At 48.8% G+C, this 12,705-nt stretch overlaps 1 protein-coding gene across 10 annotated transcripts in view; it reads left to right on the forward strand.

Annotated features, from left to right (window-relative positions):
• nedd4l (NEDD4 like E3 ubiquitin protein ligase) overlaps positions 1–12,705 on the forward strand; it is a 31,848-nt gene that overhangs the window by 16,868 nt on the left and 2,275 nt on the right. For 6 of the 10 annotated variants that reach the window (XM_084687572.1, XM_084687573.1, XM_084687565.1 and 3 more), the window contains 19 exons: positions 1,166–1,222; positions 1,757–1,894; positions 2,517–2,681; positions 4,089–4,286; positions 4,489–4,566; positions 5,620–5,634; positions 6,364–6,418; positions 7,232–7,290; positions 7,623–7,688; positions 7,941–8,170; positions 8,513–8,634; positions 8,752–8,822; positions 9,347–9,442; positions 9,611–9,684; positions 9,818–9,878; positions 10,035–10,094; positions 10,821–10,928; positions 12,033–12,129; positions 12,579–12,651. In XM_084687572.1, the coding sequence (XP_084543698.1) occupies positions 1,166–1,222; positions 1,757–1,894; positions 2,517–2,681; positions 4,089–4,286; positions 4,489–4,566; positions 5,620–5,634; positions 6,364–6,418; positions 7,232–7,290; positions 7,623–7,688; positions 7,941–8,170; positions 8,513–8,634; positions 8,752–8,822; positions 9,347–9,442; positions 9,611–9,684; positions 9,818–9,878; positions 10,035–10,094; positions 10,821–10,928; positions 12,033–12,129; positions 12,579–12,651 (1,823 nt within the window). Of the gene's footprint in view, positions 1–1,162; positions 1,223–1,756; positions 1,895–2,516; positions 2,682–4,088; positions 4,287–4,488; positions 4,567–5,619; positions 5,635–6,363; positions 6,419–7,231; positions 7,291–7,622; positions 7,689–7,940; positions 8,171–8,512; positions 8,635–8,751; positions 8,823–9,346; positions 9,443–9,610; positions 9,685–9,817; positions 9,879–10,034; positions 10,095–10,820; positions 10,929–12,032; positions 12,130–12,578; positions 12,652–12,705 lie in introns of all 10 variants that reach the window. The other 4 variants (XM_084687570.1, XM_084687571.1, XM_084687567.1 and 1 more) reach the window with 3 other exon arrangements.

Below are 12,705 nucleotides of genomic sequence, written 5' to 3' on the forward strand. Positions count from 1 at the left end.
ACACACGAGCATTCCTTACTGGGTGCTTCGCCAGCAGAGACAGAGCCGCATTTTACGCAATTGGAATCAAAGACAGCTCAGCCCTGAGTTCCAGTGGGCCAGCAAGTCAGACTTTCAAGTTAGATTATTGTTTATGATGTTGATTGTTGGAATGTGCCTTCCACCAGAGACTCTATTGTGGTGAAAGGCATTGTGAATGCCCTTGTGAATAGTCCTGTTTGATACTGGGAGCAGGGGAGATTTCCCAAGAATGTGCAGAAAGAGGTATAAAGGGAGACAGAGGACAAGGAGGAGAGAAAGGCGGTGGGGTGTTGGTCGCAGCCACAAACTGGTGGACGCCCTCCTCTGAGGCCTGTTCAAGGCAACCTCGTCAGTGGTTCATAGTGTGTCAGCAGTGGGTAAGATTTTCAAAAGCGTCAGTATGGACATTCTCCTCAGAATATGCCTCAACGTGATTGTGTGGCTATACTGTCTCAACAAGAATACACAGCTATTTCACCTCTTCTAGCAACCCTAGAATATCCAGTGGAGCGTGTGGCCGAGTAGGGTTTCGCTGATGGAAGTGAGCGATGTCGCAGACAGAGGGGCTGCTGTGTGGTGGGAACGTGTGGCCAGGCGAGAGAGGGGCTCAGTCACGGTCACACCATCTCTCACTGAGGTCCACCATGTGGGCGCTGTCAACTCATGCCAACACACGCAGTCTGTAGGATTTTCCCCCTGAGGATTTAAAGCTGGAGCCTGCACCGTGGTGATTCACTGTGAAAAGATTACTTCTTTGAAACGAATCAGATGTACACTGAAAATCCCTAACACTTTCTAAACCAAAATCAAGCAACCGAAATCATACCTAACTGCCTGTTTTTACCCTCATCTCACCCTGGAATCAATCAATGACAATTCACAGTTGAAGATTCTTACTGCCCCTTCTACTGTATCTACTACACCCATGCGACCACAACCTTCTTTTACCCACCACTGCCCTCCAAGTCCCTCCTCTTTCTCCTAATCACCTCCTACCACCACCACAGCCTCCCCCTGTACCCCCCTCCCTCCCTCCCTCCCTCACTCACTCACTCACTCACTCACTCACTCACTCACTCACTCCCTCCCTCCCTGCTCCTCCACAAAACATGTATCTCTAAAGAACCCTGTTGTCTACCAGCAGAGCTCCCAGACCAGAAGAACCAGAGCTCAGACAGTCACTGGCGTAGAGGAGCCCATGGTAAATAACCAACCACTCGCACAGATCATCACGCGTACTACCGCCATCTTAGGTAGCTGCGCAATTCGGTCCCCCCGTCCCCCCGCTCAACACACACTCGCAGTTCTTCTGCTTCATGTGTGTATGTGGACTCTGAGTATTGGCAACTCAGTTACCTCATGCCTCAGTATTGTGTGACCACTTTATGGCCTGGAGCTGTGGTACCGCCACTTCTTCAATGTTGCAGTTCATTAATCGTGTGTTGAAATAGTTTTTGTGTTTTGTTCTTCGAAGTTCATGTCATTCCATCTTGCATATACATTTTTGTTATTGTTGTGATGTAGTAATAATAATAATAATGTTATAAAACAGTGGTGAAAGTTATGTTGTGTTAAGGATCACCCTTGCTGGAGGGGAAGCACTAACATTTCTAAACCCTAACCCATTTTCTATTGTTTTCCCTCAGTCAGGAAGTAATTTCACAGTTAAAAGTCTAGAAAGTTCTCCTGACACAGATCTTACCAGCTGTTTTAACTTGCCTCTCTGCTTGGCCAGTCGCCCTCGTCGGCGGCCTACGCCCTGACCACCCCAGGTCTGCCCCCTGGATGGGAGGAAAGGAAGGACGCCAAGGGACGCACCTACTACGTCAACCATAACACCCGCAGCACCACTTGGACCAGACCTGTTGTGCAGGTACTCAGGCCTGCCCCCATCCCCCCCTGGCCTGACCCCCCTCTTTTCCTGTGCTGTTACTTGGAACAGAGTCCACCCAGCAACAGCCTTCTTTTTGGGCCTGTTGCAGCCTGGCTCTTGCGCTCTCTAGCTCTCTCTCTGTCTCTCTCTCTCTAGCCTTCTCCCTCTAGCTCTCTCTTTAGCTCTCTCTCTAGCTCTCTCTGTCTCTCTCTCTCTCTCTGTCTGTCTCTCTGTCTCTCTCTCTGTAGCGTGCTCTCTCTAGCTCTCTCTCTCTCTCTCTCTCTGTCTCTCTCTGTAGCGTGCTCTCTCTAGCTCTCTCTGTCTCTCTCTCTCTCTCTCTCTCTCTCTCTCTCTCTCTCTGTCTCTCTCTGTCTCTCTCTGTCTCTCTCTGTCTCTCTCTCTCTAGCTCTCTCTCTCTGTCTCGCTCTCTCTACTGCTCTACTCCCCCCCCCCCCCCCCCACCATTTTGTGCCAAGTGCCTCTCCCACTCTTTCCTTTCCTCTTGACTTGTATTTATTTTTTCCTCCTCCAGTTTCTTTCCACAGGGTTAGTGTTCTGGAGCGCATGGGATCATATCCTGAGCTCCTGCGTGTGTAAACTGACCCGTGTTTTCTTCTGTCAGCTCCCTGAAGACAGAGCCGGCACCTCGGCTGCCTCCCTAGGGCCCGCGGCGGCCAGCCCTTCGCCCTCCTCAGCCTCAGCCTCCAACAGTCACATCATTGAGCCCCAAGTCCGCCGGCCTCGTAGCCTCAGTTCCCCCACAGTTACCCTGTCCACCCCCCTGGAGGTGAGCCCTCCTCCCCCCTCACACATCACCCTCTAGACATGCACCCTCCTCCATATTGCCAGTCCTCTCAGATCCTTCCTGGTATCTGTCAACCTTAAACCACCCGCTTTCCTCCTGTTCATTCTTTCTTGCTTTTTAGTCTATATATTTTGCTTTCTGTCTTTCTTGCTTTCTAGTTTTCTTTCCCTCTTGCTTCCTCTCTCACTGAGAGATGTTTAAAAATGGTCACGTGAGCAGACCTATTCACCTGCCTTTTGTTTACGTCAACAATATATTTACCTGAGCTCCATTATCAGTAGTTTAATCCAAATTGATTTGAATCCAAATTGATTTTTAAAAATCCTGTTCATAATCCTAATTTCATGTCCTGTGAGTGGTCTCTAAGGTTAAGATATAGTACTGACTCTACCATTTCTGGTCCTGTTAGTCATGCCTGGTTCATGAGAGATGCTTCAGGTGGAAAGATCCCACACAGCAGTTTAGTGTCTGGCTTAGTGGCTTTAAAACGTGCTTTTAACCATGTTTAGAATATTAACATCCTGTCATTTCATGACAAATGTTCACATGGGTGTTGAATTAACTATTACTTAATAATAAAGACACTGGGGACATTTGTGTATACCATAATGTCAGCTATAGCCGAGGCCCAAGTGTACGTAGTATTTAAGACGTTATACATCTTGCATCACAAATGATGGTGACTTCAGCAGTTGATATAAGTGAACTGTATGACTGAACTGAGTGTGTTAACTGAGGGCTCACTGAAGTTTTGTGTGCTTTCCTTCATTTGATTTATATCGAGATGCTTAGGACAAGGCTACGAAAGTGTGAACTTGGCTAATTAGGCAAATGTAGTCTTCCAACTGGGTAGAAAGTTCTTGTTTTTCAATGGGGTCTGTGGAGATGTATTCTATAAATGAAGAGAGTATATTTAAAGAGAGACAGAAGGAAAGAAGTAGGGCGTCAGAGAGAGAAAGAGAGAGAGAGAGAGACAAAAAGGGCGACTCACGACTGTGGTAATTAAAAAAGGTTCCTGGGTTAAGTGAGGAAAGGATTAGTAGAATAATTAAAAAGGTCCTTTCTCCTATTAAAAAGCAGACATTACTTAAGGACCAGAAAGATAATTTGTTTCAAAAGACTGTTGCAGGAACTTATTTAAAGAGGTGTAAGCCAGGGTCAGTTCACTGTAGATATGAAGAACTCCGGCATGGCTGACTGTTTCTTCTTTTTAATTGCACTTCTTAATTTAAGTTATTAGAGTTTGTGAAGCCCTCTAATAAGTCTAATAATACCCCCCGCCTAACTATGCACTGTTAAGCGGCAGTAGCATCAACATGCACTCTTGATTGGTGGGTTGAAATCTACCATGTAACCTCTTCCTGGTTTGTGTCCCTGTGTTTGCCTCAGGGGGCCAGCAACATCCAGGTGCGTCGGGCGGTGAAGGACACCCTCTCCAACCCCCAGTCTCCCCAGCCGTCCCCCTACAGCTCCCCCAAGTCACAGCACAAGGCCCAGCAGAGCTTCCTGCCCCCGGGCTGGGAGATGAGGATAGCCCCCAACGGACGGCCCTTCTTCATAGACCACAACAGCAGGGTCACAACCTGGGTGAGACACCACACCACACAGACAGGCAGCTATCACCAAGGTAGCTTAGTGTCTGAAAAGCTCTGTGACTCGATGGAGGTGCACTGGAAAAATCCAGCAGTGACACATGAACTAGTATTGCTTTAATGTCCTTAGCTGGGGGTCTCTCCCCCTTGATTACTTATCTTTCTCTGTCACTCTCTGCATTCCCCCCCCCCCACAGGAGGACCCCAGGTTGAAGTATCCGGTCCACTTGAGGACCAAGGCTTCTTTGGATCCAGGTGACCTAGGACCTCTTCCTGTGAGTAGCAGCACTCATCCGGGAAAGCTAAAACCCCTCCTCCTCCTAGTCTGGTCCAGAGTCAGACCGTCTCAGTAGAACAACCCTTGACTTCCTGGTTTGGAGGGCCCTCTGAGCTCTAGTTTGGGGAAAGGAAGCCACCAGTATGGCAAGAGAGCAGGTTTAGAGAGTAGAAGAAGAAGTTCTGTACTGTGGCCCCAATGACCTTGATTTGGGTCTGAGGTAGAAGGAAGGAGGAGCAGCGGTATAGAAGTCTCCTATTGGCTGAGGCCTTCTTTATGACATGGTACAGGGCTACTCAGTTACCAGCCTTGGGGCCACATCCTCCAGGTTGTCTCTACTCACAATGTACACACACACACACACACACACGCTCATCCGGAATACATGTTCATCCGGTCTCCCAGGTCTGAACCGTCAGAGAGACTCAGTTATCGGTCGAAATAAGAAAATAAGTGTTTTGTGTTAACACTTTACATGGGTGTTACACTGTAATTACGTACTGTGTAAGCACCGTGTAATAGACCATGTATCAAATTGACTAACATGCATTTGATTACGTATGTGCTATTAGTAATAATATACCAAAAATAGAAAGTCTTCTACAACCGTTTGAAAGAGCAAAGTGGTGCTCAGTTTGGTGGCACATACAGTACATAACTGAGTCATAACTGTCTGTTTGTTGATAGCATATGAAGTGTTCACGTGATATTGACTACCACACAGTCGTGACTTGTGTGATGACACTAACAAGCCGACACAGCCTGCGTAGTGTTAGCGTGTGGGTTGTGTTTGCGGCAGTGGACCAGGGCAGTGGAGAGAGAAGAGGGAGCCCTGTGCACTCAGGAATTAAGCTCCAGAGTCGACTCCGTATGACCAAACCTGGCTAGTTCATTCTAACCAATGTACTGTACTGTACTAACCAAAGCCTTAAACGGTGTTCAGTGCCAGTGCCATTCTCACCGACTAGTGGTGTGTATGTGTGTGTTTTCTCTCTGTCCTCTCCACGGCGTGGGAGACCTCTCGTGTGTGCTCCGTTCATGCTTGTGGCAGAACCTACTAGAGGAGGTTGGTCGTGCAGCCTGCCTCCCCTCTCTCCTTTTGCTCTGCTCGTCTCGGTTGCCTGTCTGGTCTGGTCTTGTCTGAACGGCCTTGCTTCCAGACTGTTCTGTCATAACTGGCATGGATGACTGTGCCCTCCCACCCCCCCACCGACACTCCTCTGTTCCTTCATTGTCTCTCTACTCGCGCCCCCCCGCCCCAGCACCACCACCAGCCACTGACCCCTCCCCCTAGCCCTGCATAGCCTCCTTAGATCTGCTTCCTTACGATAAGCTGATAGACAAGGGGAGCGGAATAGGAGTACAGGGAAATGTAGGTCAGAGTAGGTACAGGGTGAGGAAGTGCTGCATGCTAATCAGCCCCTGCCCTTTCCACACACACCTTAAGGAGAGATAAATGGTGGTGTTGTTGGGTCATCAGGGGCCTGGCCCCCCTGTACTTGGCCCCCGTTTCCACTGCTTGCCTGTGACTGCCAGTGTACTGTGTCTGTGGCCTGCTCCACTGTGGTCACCTTGCTGCTGTACTGATCTGGACTTATGCAGCACTGGCCTCCTTGGCCTGCCACGAGATGCGCGTGCGCGCGTGCGTGTGTATGTGTGTGTGTGTGTGAGGCCTTCCACAACCCTTGGCTGACTTGGTGGTTGGGGCAGTATCTGTTCTCTGAGGTGGTGTGTTGTCACCCCTTATGTACGTGAGTGTGTTTCTGACCCTTCTGTGTCCTCCACCTCTCTGTAGCCCGGCTGGGAGGAGCGCATCCACGCAGATGGACGCACCTTCTACATCGACCACAGTAAGCCCACTTCCTGTTCCAAGCCTAGTCCTCGTGTCATTTCCTTTTGTTCTCCTCTTACTCTCTCTCTTTCTCGCTCTGTCTCTCTCTTTCAACCTTTCAAACGCATATTCTCTCTCTCTCCTATCTGTATGGGACTGTCTCACTCTAGTCTGTTCTTTTTTTTTCTGTTGCTTTCGGTGTCCGTACTTCACCTCCCTCCCTCCCTCCCTCCCTCCCTCCCTCCCTCCCTCCCTCCCTCCCTCCCTCCCTCCCTCCCTCCCTCCCTCCCTCCCTCCCTCCCTCCCTCCCTCCCTCCCTCCCTCCCTCCCTCCCTCCCTCCCTCCCTCCCTCCCTCCCTCCCTCCCTCCCTCCCTCCCTCCCCCCCCCCCCCTCCCTCCCTCCCTCCCTCCCTCCCTCCCTCCCTCCCTCCCTCCCTCCCTCCCTCCCTCCCCCCCCCCCCCCCCCTCCCTCCCTCCCTCCCTCCCTCCCTCACTCACTCACTCACTCACTCACTCCCTCCCTCCCTCCAGATTGCTAGTTTCAACAGATACAGTTAGAGAGTGCCCGTTCCAGAACACCTTATCAGTGGAAACATCTGTTCAGACTGAATGTTCTCCCAGATCAATTACAAAAAACCCTTCTCTGCATCATCATCTTACTGCACATTAATTATTCAAACTAACAGGACACATTATGGATGTGTTGACATGTTCCTCGCTAACAAGCAGGAAATGACTTGGGCGTGTACCTTGTGTGTGTGTGTGTGTGTGTGTGTGTGTATGAGGTTTTCCCATCATGCTTTTTGAGATTTCATCTGACTTTCTCACTCAGATACCAAGAACACCCAATGGGAAGACCCCCGGCTCCAGAGCCCGGCTATCACAGGACCTGTAAGTATCCTGGGCCGTCCAGTCCAGCATACAGGAAGGGCTGGGCCAGGATGCCTCTCTAAAAGCTCTCTGATCGTGATGATAAAAAGCTCAAAGATGATTGTAATGGCGGCCCCATCTGCAGTGTAACCATGTTTATGTTTGGAATGGGCGGGTGTTTTGCCTTAGGTGCACCCCCACTCAGTCCTGCCACCTTGTGGTTCTTTTGTGCTCTCGCTTCAGCAGCAGTTTCCATGTTTCACTTTATAGAGTCTGTCTGTCTGGAAATCCAAATCCCTGAAGGGTAGATTAGCCTGTCTCTGACTGCTGTGTGTGTGTGTGTTCCTTTGCAGGCTGTGCCGTACTCCAGAGAATTCAAACAGAAATATGATTACTTCAGAAAGAAGTTGAAGAAACCGGTAAAGTCTCTCTATTCCTATCCACCACCCACTTGATGGGTTTAATTATAATTGCTTCACTGACACTAATCAACTTGGAATGAGACCTCTTATGAATGTGTTGTAAAACAAGCTTTAGTCAACTTTTTTTCAATATTCAGTGTCAAATTGTTTCACGTCCTTAGGGTTTGGTGTTAATTGGATGTATAGTACTTAAAACATGTTAGTGTGTCACGTCTGTGTCACTGTATTAATGTGATCGGTGTCTGGCAGGCGGACATCCCCAACCGCTTTGAGATGAAGCTCCACAGGAACAACATCTTCGAGGAGTCGTACCGCCGCATCATGTCGCTGAAGAGGCCGGACATCCTCAAGGCCCGTCTCTGGATCGAGTTTGAGTCGGAGAAGGGACTGGACTATGGGGGCGTGGCCAGAGAGTGGTTCTTCCTATTGTCCAAAGAGATGTTCAACCCTTACTACGGCCTCTTTGAGTATTCGGCCACGTGAGTTCTGGAAATCATCTGGCTTTCCTCCCCCTTCCTTATATAGCTTCCTCAAGTTTCTGGGCACCCCTTTCCTCTCATTCTTCCTGGTTTCCTGAATAGCTACAGTATTCTCCACAGCCTGTCTCACTTTCCACAAAAACACAGTGTCTAACCCAAAAGCAAAAGGCTTTCTAAAAATATTAATACATACAATAATAGCAGGAGCCCTGGGTTAAAGGAATTTCTACCCACAGGAGTTTTAGGGGGTTCCTTGGAAGAAAATGGTAGTCCAGGATTAGGATGAGTCTGTGTGAAATGGGTCCATCTAACCTGGTCATATATTTCACCCTGCTCTCTCAGAGATAACTACACTCTCCAGATCAACCCCAACTCCGGCTTGTGCAATGAGGACCACCTCTCCTACTTCAAGTTCATTGGCCGCGTGGCTGGGATGGCCGTTTTCCACGGGAAGCTATTGGATGGTAAGAGGTCCAGCCTGTTGTGAATGGGCCTGACTTAGTAAGACGTTTTCCAAATCCTGAAAAGACTACAAAAGCCTGGCTGAAACAGCGCTACCCTGTACTGAACTGTCTCTCTAGGGTTCTTCATCCGGCCCTTTTACAAGATGATGCTGGGGAAGCAGATTTCTCTGAAGGACATGGAGTCTGTGGTGGGTGTCTACAGCATGCTCAGTCCCAGTGTTTCACTACATCCTATTAACAAACATGTCAGGAGTGTTCTTGTTACAGTGACTACATAAGCAGTCATAGGGAAAGTCAAACATTGAGGAGCATTCTTCTTATTAGGAGGCAGCCTACTCCAGTGGCTTGAAAGAGCAGAGCAGAGACGTGCTCTCAGAGCGACACGTGTTGATTCGCAACACTTGTTGACTCATAGAATTGCATTGCGTTATTCCAGACTGTTCCACAAGGTATTTGCAAAGTGCAAGAATGTGTTGTTCATGTTTTGACATTGCTTATTACACAATACTGACTTGAGTTATCACACCGCAAAATGGACAGTAATGTTAGCTGTGACTGTGCCATTATGGTCTCAGCAATGTGCTATTTATTAGGCATTCTTTATTGGTATTTATAGATCTTTTGTCACTTCTCCGGAAATAACTTAGCTCAAGATGTACAGTATGAACCATTTTTTTTCATATTTTTACCGCCCCCCCCCCCGCTAATTTAGGACAGTGAATACTACAACTCTCTAAAGTGGATTCTGGAGAACGACCCCACCGAGTTGGACCTTCGGTTCAGTATTGACGAGGACAACTTTGGACAGGTACATAATCCCCCCAGCACACACACACACACAGCCCCTTCCACCCCCACACCAGGAACTAAGACGCCAGGTGTGGGATGGATGAGTGGAGCATTTGAGGATATTGCACTATTGTACAGCTGGAGCCTGTTTGAGCCTGTGACAATGATGGGAATGTGTGCCCTCCAGACATACCAGGTCGACCTGAAACCCAGTGGATCAGAAATGCTGGTCACCAACGACAACAAGAAGGAATACATTGAGTGAGGGAAATATCGCTTTTATCCAAATAAGTTCAGCTTCTGTCTGAAGTCTTTTGAGACCTGAATCTGTGTTAAATATTTGGGAATTTTGTGGTCTGATGTGCATTTAGAGCTTATTTTTCCCCTCTTACAGCCTTGTCATCCAGTGGAGGTTTGTCAACCGGGTCCAGAAGCAGATGAATGCATTTCTTGAGGTAAAAGAGCAGTTCCCCCACAGGCCTCATGATGGCAGCACCTCTCTGTGAGCTGTGTGGTGACCACTTGTCAACGACAGGGGTGTGTTGCTAGGACACTGCACTGTGTGTGTGTGTAGATCTAAGTCATGATGCTGCTCTGTGTTTGTCTTCCAGGGGTTCACGGAGCTCATTCTCATTGACTTGATCAAGATCTTTGATGAAAACGAGCTGGAGGTATTGTTCATCGAATCAGTCCCTCAAAACTTACTGTGACGCCGTCATAGATGTTAACATGTTGCTTAGGGTCGGACTAAACAGGACGGCAGGTATCGCTGTACGCCAGTGTTTAAGTGGTGGATGGGAAGCTTGGCATTCCCGCCCTCAGAAACACTTCCCTCTCTGTCAAACGGCTGAGGGTGCTCTGGGCCTCTTGGCAAGTAAACAGTTAATTTCTAATGAGGGAGATTTGTAGAACTGACTGTTGTGTACGTCTCTCTCTTTCTACTTGGGCTCTCTCTATCTTCTTCCTCTACTTTCCCTAATATCTCTCTCTCTCTCTCTCTCTCTCGCTCTCTCTCTCTCTCTCTCTCTCTCTCTCTCTCTCTCTCTCTCTCTCTCTCTCTCTCTCTCTCTCTCTCTCTCTCTCTCTCTGTGTCTCTCTCTCTCTGTGTCTCTCTCTCTCTCTCTCTCTGTGTCTCTCTCTCTCTCTCTCTCTGTGTCTCTCTCTCTCTCTCTCTCTGTGTCTCTCTCTCTCTCTGTGTCTCTCTCTCTCTCTCTCTGTGTCTCTCTCTCTCTCTCTCTGTGTCTCTCTCTCTCTCTCTCTGTGTCTCTCTCTCTCTCTCTCTGTGTCTCTCTCTCTCTCTCTCTCTGTGTGTCTCTCTCTCTCTCTGTGTCTCTCTCTCTCTCTGTGTCTCTCTCTCTCTCTGTGTCTCTCTCTCTCTCTGTGTCTCTCTCTCTCAGCTATTGATGTGTGGGCTAGGTGATGTGGACGTCAACGATTGGAGACAACACACCGTTTACAAAAATGGCTACTGCCCCAACCACCCTGTCATCCAGTGGTTCTGGAAGGTTAGTCACACTCACACACACACACCTACAAAACACACAAACACCCTTCAATACAGGTAGCAGCCCTGCCTTAAAATTCAGGGGTTGCGATACAGTGTCCAAACAGACCTGCCTTGGCCTGCTCCTATGTTTAGCACAGCAGTGTGTGAAAGGTCACCATCAATCTTCAATGAAATAGAAGCCTGTAGGACCTGCCCTGCCTGCATGCATTCTGAGCCACAAAGCCCTCAAAGAAAGAGTATTAGTGTGCTCTGTGCAAGTGCAATAAATAAAATAAGTGTGTGTTAAATAAAACGTGTGATTGTGAGCGAAGTCAAGCAGCTTGCAGGCTAAAGACTTCAGTTCACGGATAATTCCTAACCCTAACCCAATCTTGGAACTAATTTGATACCTTGTTGGACATTTTTTGTCAAGTCAATTAGCTGCAGTGTACTTCATATGCTGGTGATAAAAGGACTCAGGGACAGACTGGACATGCAGATGTCCATCTGTTAGTTATACCGCGTGCTGGATGGTTCTACAGAAGCTTAGTCAAGCTCCTGACAGGTTAATGGCATGTAAAGATCAAAGTCTGTTTGGTGAAACGGCCGTGTTTACACTGATGAAAGAATGAGAGTTATCCCGTTATCTCCTGACCGGAGCCAGGCTAATGTTGTACACACACACACACACACATCTTTCAGGGTCAAAATGGTTGATTAAGTAGAAACTCTAACATCCCCATTTCCTTTCCATGATATGGAGTATGTTAAGATACTTCATTAGAGCACAACTATATGGAAACTTTACCTGGTTAGCGCCCTCTTTAGCTCATATTAGTATCTTAATCGTTAACTAAGAACCATACAACTCATCTGATCTACAAACTCTTAAAAACATGTTGCAGTATAAGTTGATAGAGCTACTGTTAACCTCAGTGTGATATTTGCATTAGGTGATCCGTTTGTGTGTGGAGTGTCTCAGAGCTGTGTTTCTGAGCCCCACAGCAGATGTTTCTGAGCCCCACAGCAGATGTTTCTGAGCCCCACAGCAGATGTTTCTGAGCCCTGCTGATGTAGCAGATGTTGATGAGCCCCACTGATGATGAGCCCTGTCTCTCTGCAGGCCGTGTTGCTGATGGACGCAGAGAAGAGGATCCGACTGCTGCAGTTTGTCACAGGGACTTCGAGGGTTCCCATGAACGGCTTTGCTGAGCTATACGGTGAGCTGCTGTGGTGCTGGGCCTGTGTTCTGAAGTTGGGCCTGTGTTCTGAAGCTGGGCCTGTGTTCTGAAGCTGGGCCTGTGTTCTGGAGCTGGGCCTGTGTTCTGGAGCTGGGTCTGTGTTCTGGAGCTGGGTCTGTGTTCTGGAGCTGGGTCTGTGTTCTGGAGCTGGGCCTGTGTTCTGGAGCTGGGTCTGTGTTCTGGAGCTGGGCCTGTGTTCTGGAGCTGGGCCTGTGTTCTGGAGCTGGGTCTGTGTTCTGGAGCTGGGCCTGTGTTCTGGAGCTGGGCCTGTGTTCTGGAGCTGGGCCTGTGTTCTGGAGCTGGGTCTGTGTTCTGGAGCTGGGCCTGTGTTCTGGAGCTGGGTCTGTGTTCTGGAGCTGGGCCTGTGTTCTGGAGCTGGGCCTGTGTACAATCTAACCACCTCCATTTCATCCATGTCTGTGTGTCAGGTTCCAATGGACCACAGCTCTTCACCATTGAACAGTGGGGGACCCCAGAAAAACTGCCCAGAGCCCACACCTGGTAAGTAACCGTCAAAGTGAGAACCGGCCCACATCAGCCACCTCCACACTGGCT

Source organism: Hypomesus nipponensis, chromosome 22 (genome assembly GCF_054491055.1).
Source record: "Hypomesus nipponensis isolate SF chromosome 22, ASM5449105v1, whole genome shotgun sequence".
Lineage (NCBI taxonomy): Eukaryota > Metazoa > Chordata > Actinopteri > Osmeriformes > Osmeridae > Hypomesus > Hypomesus nipponensis.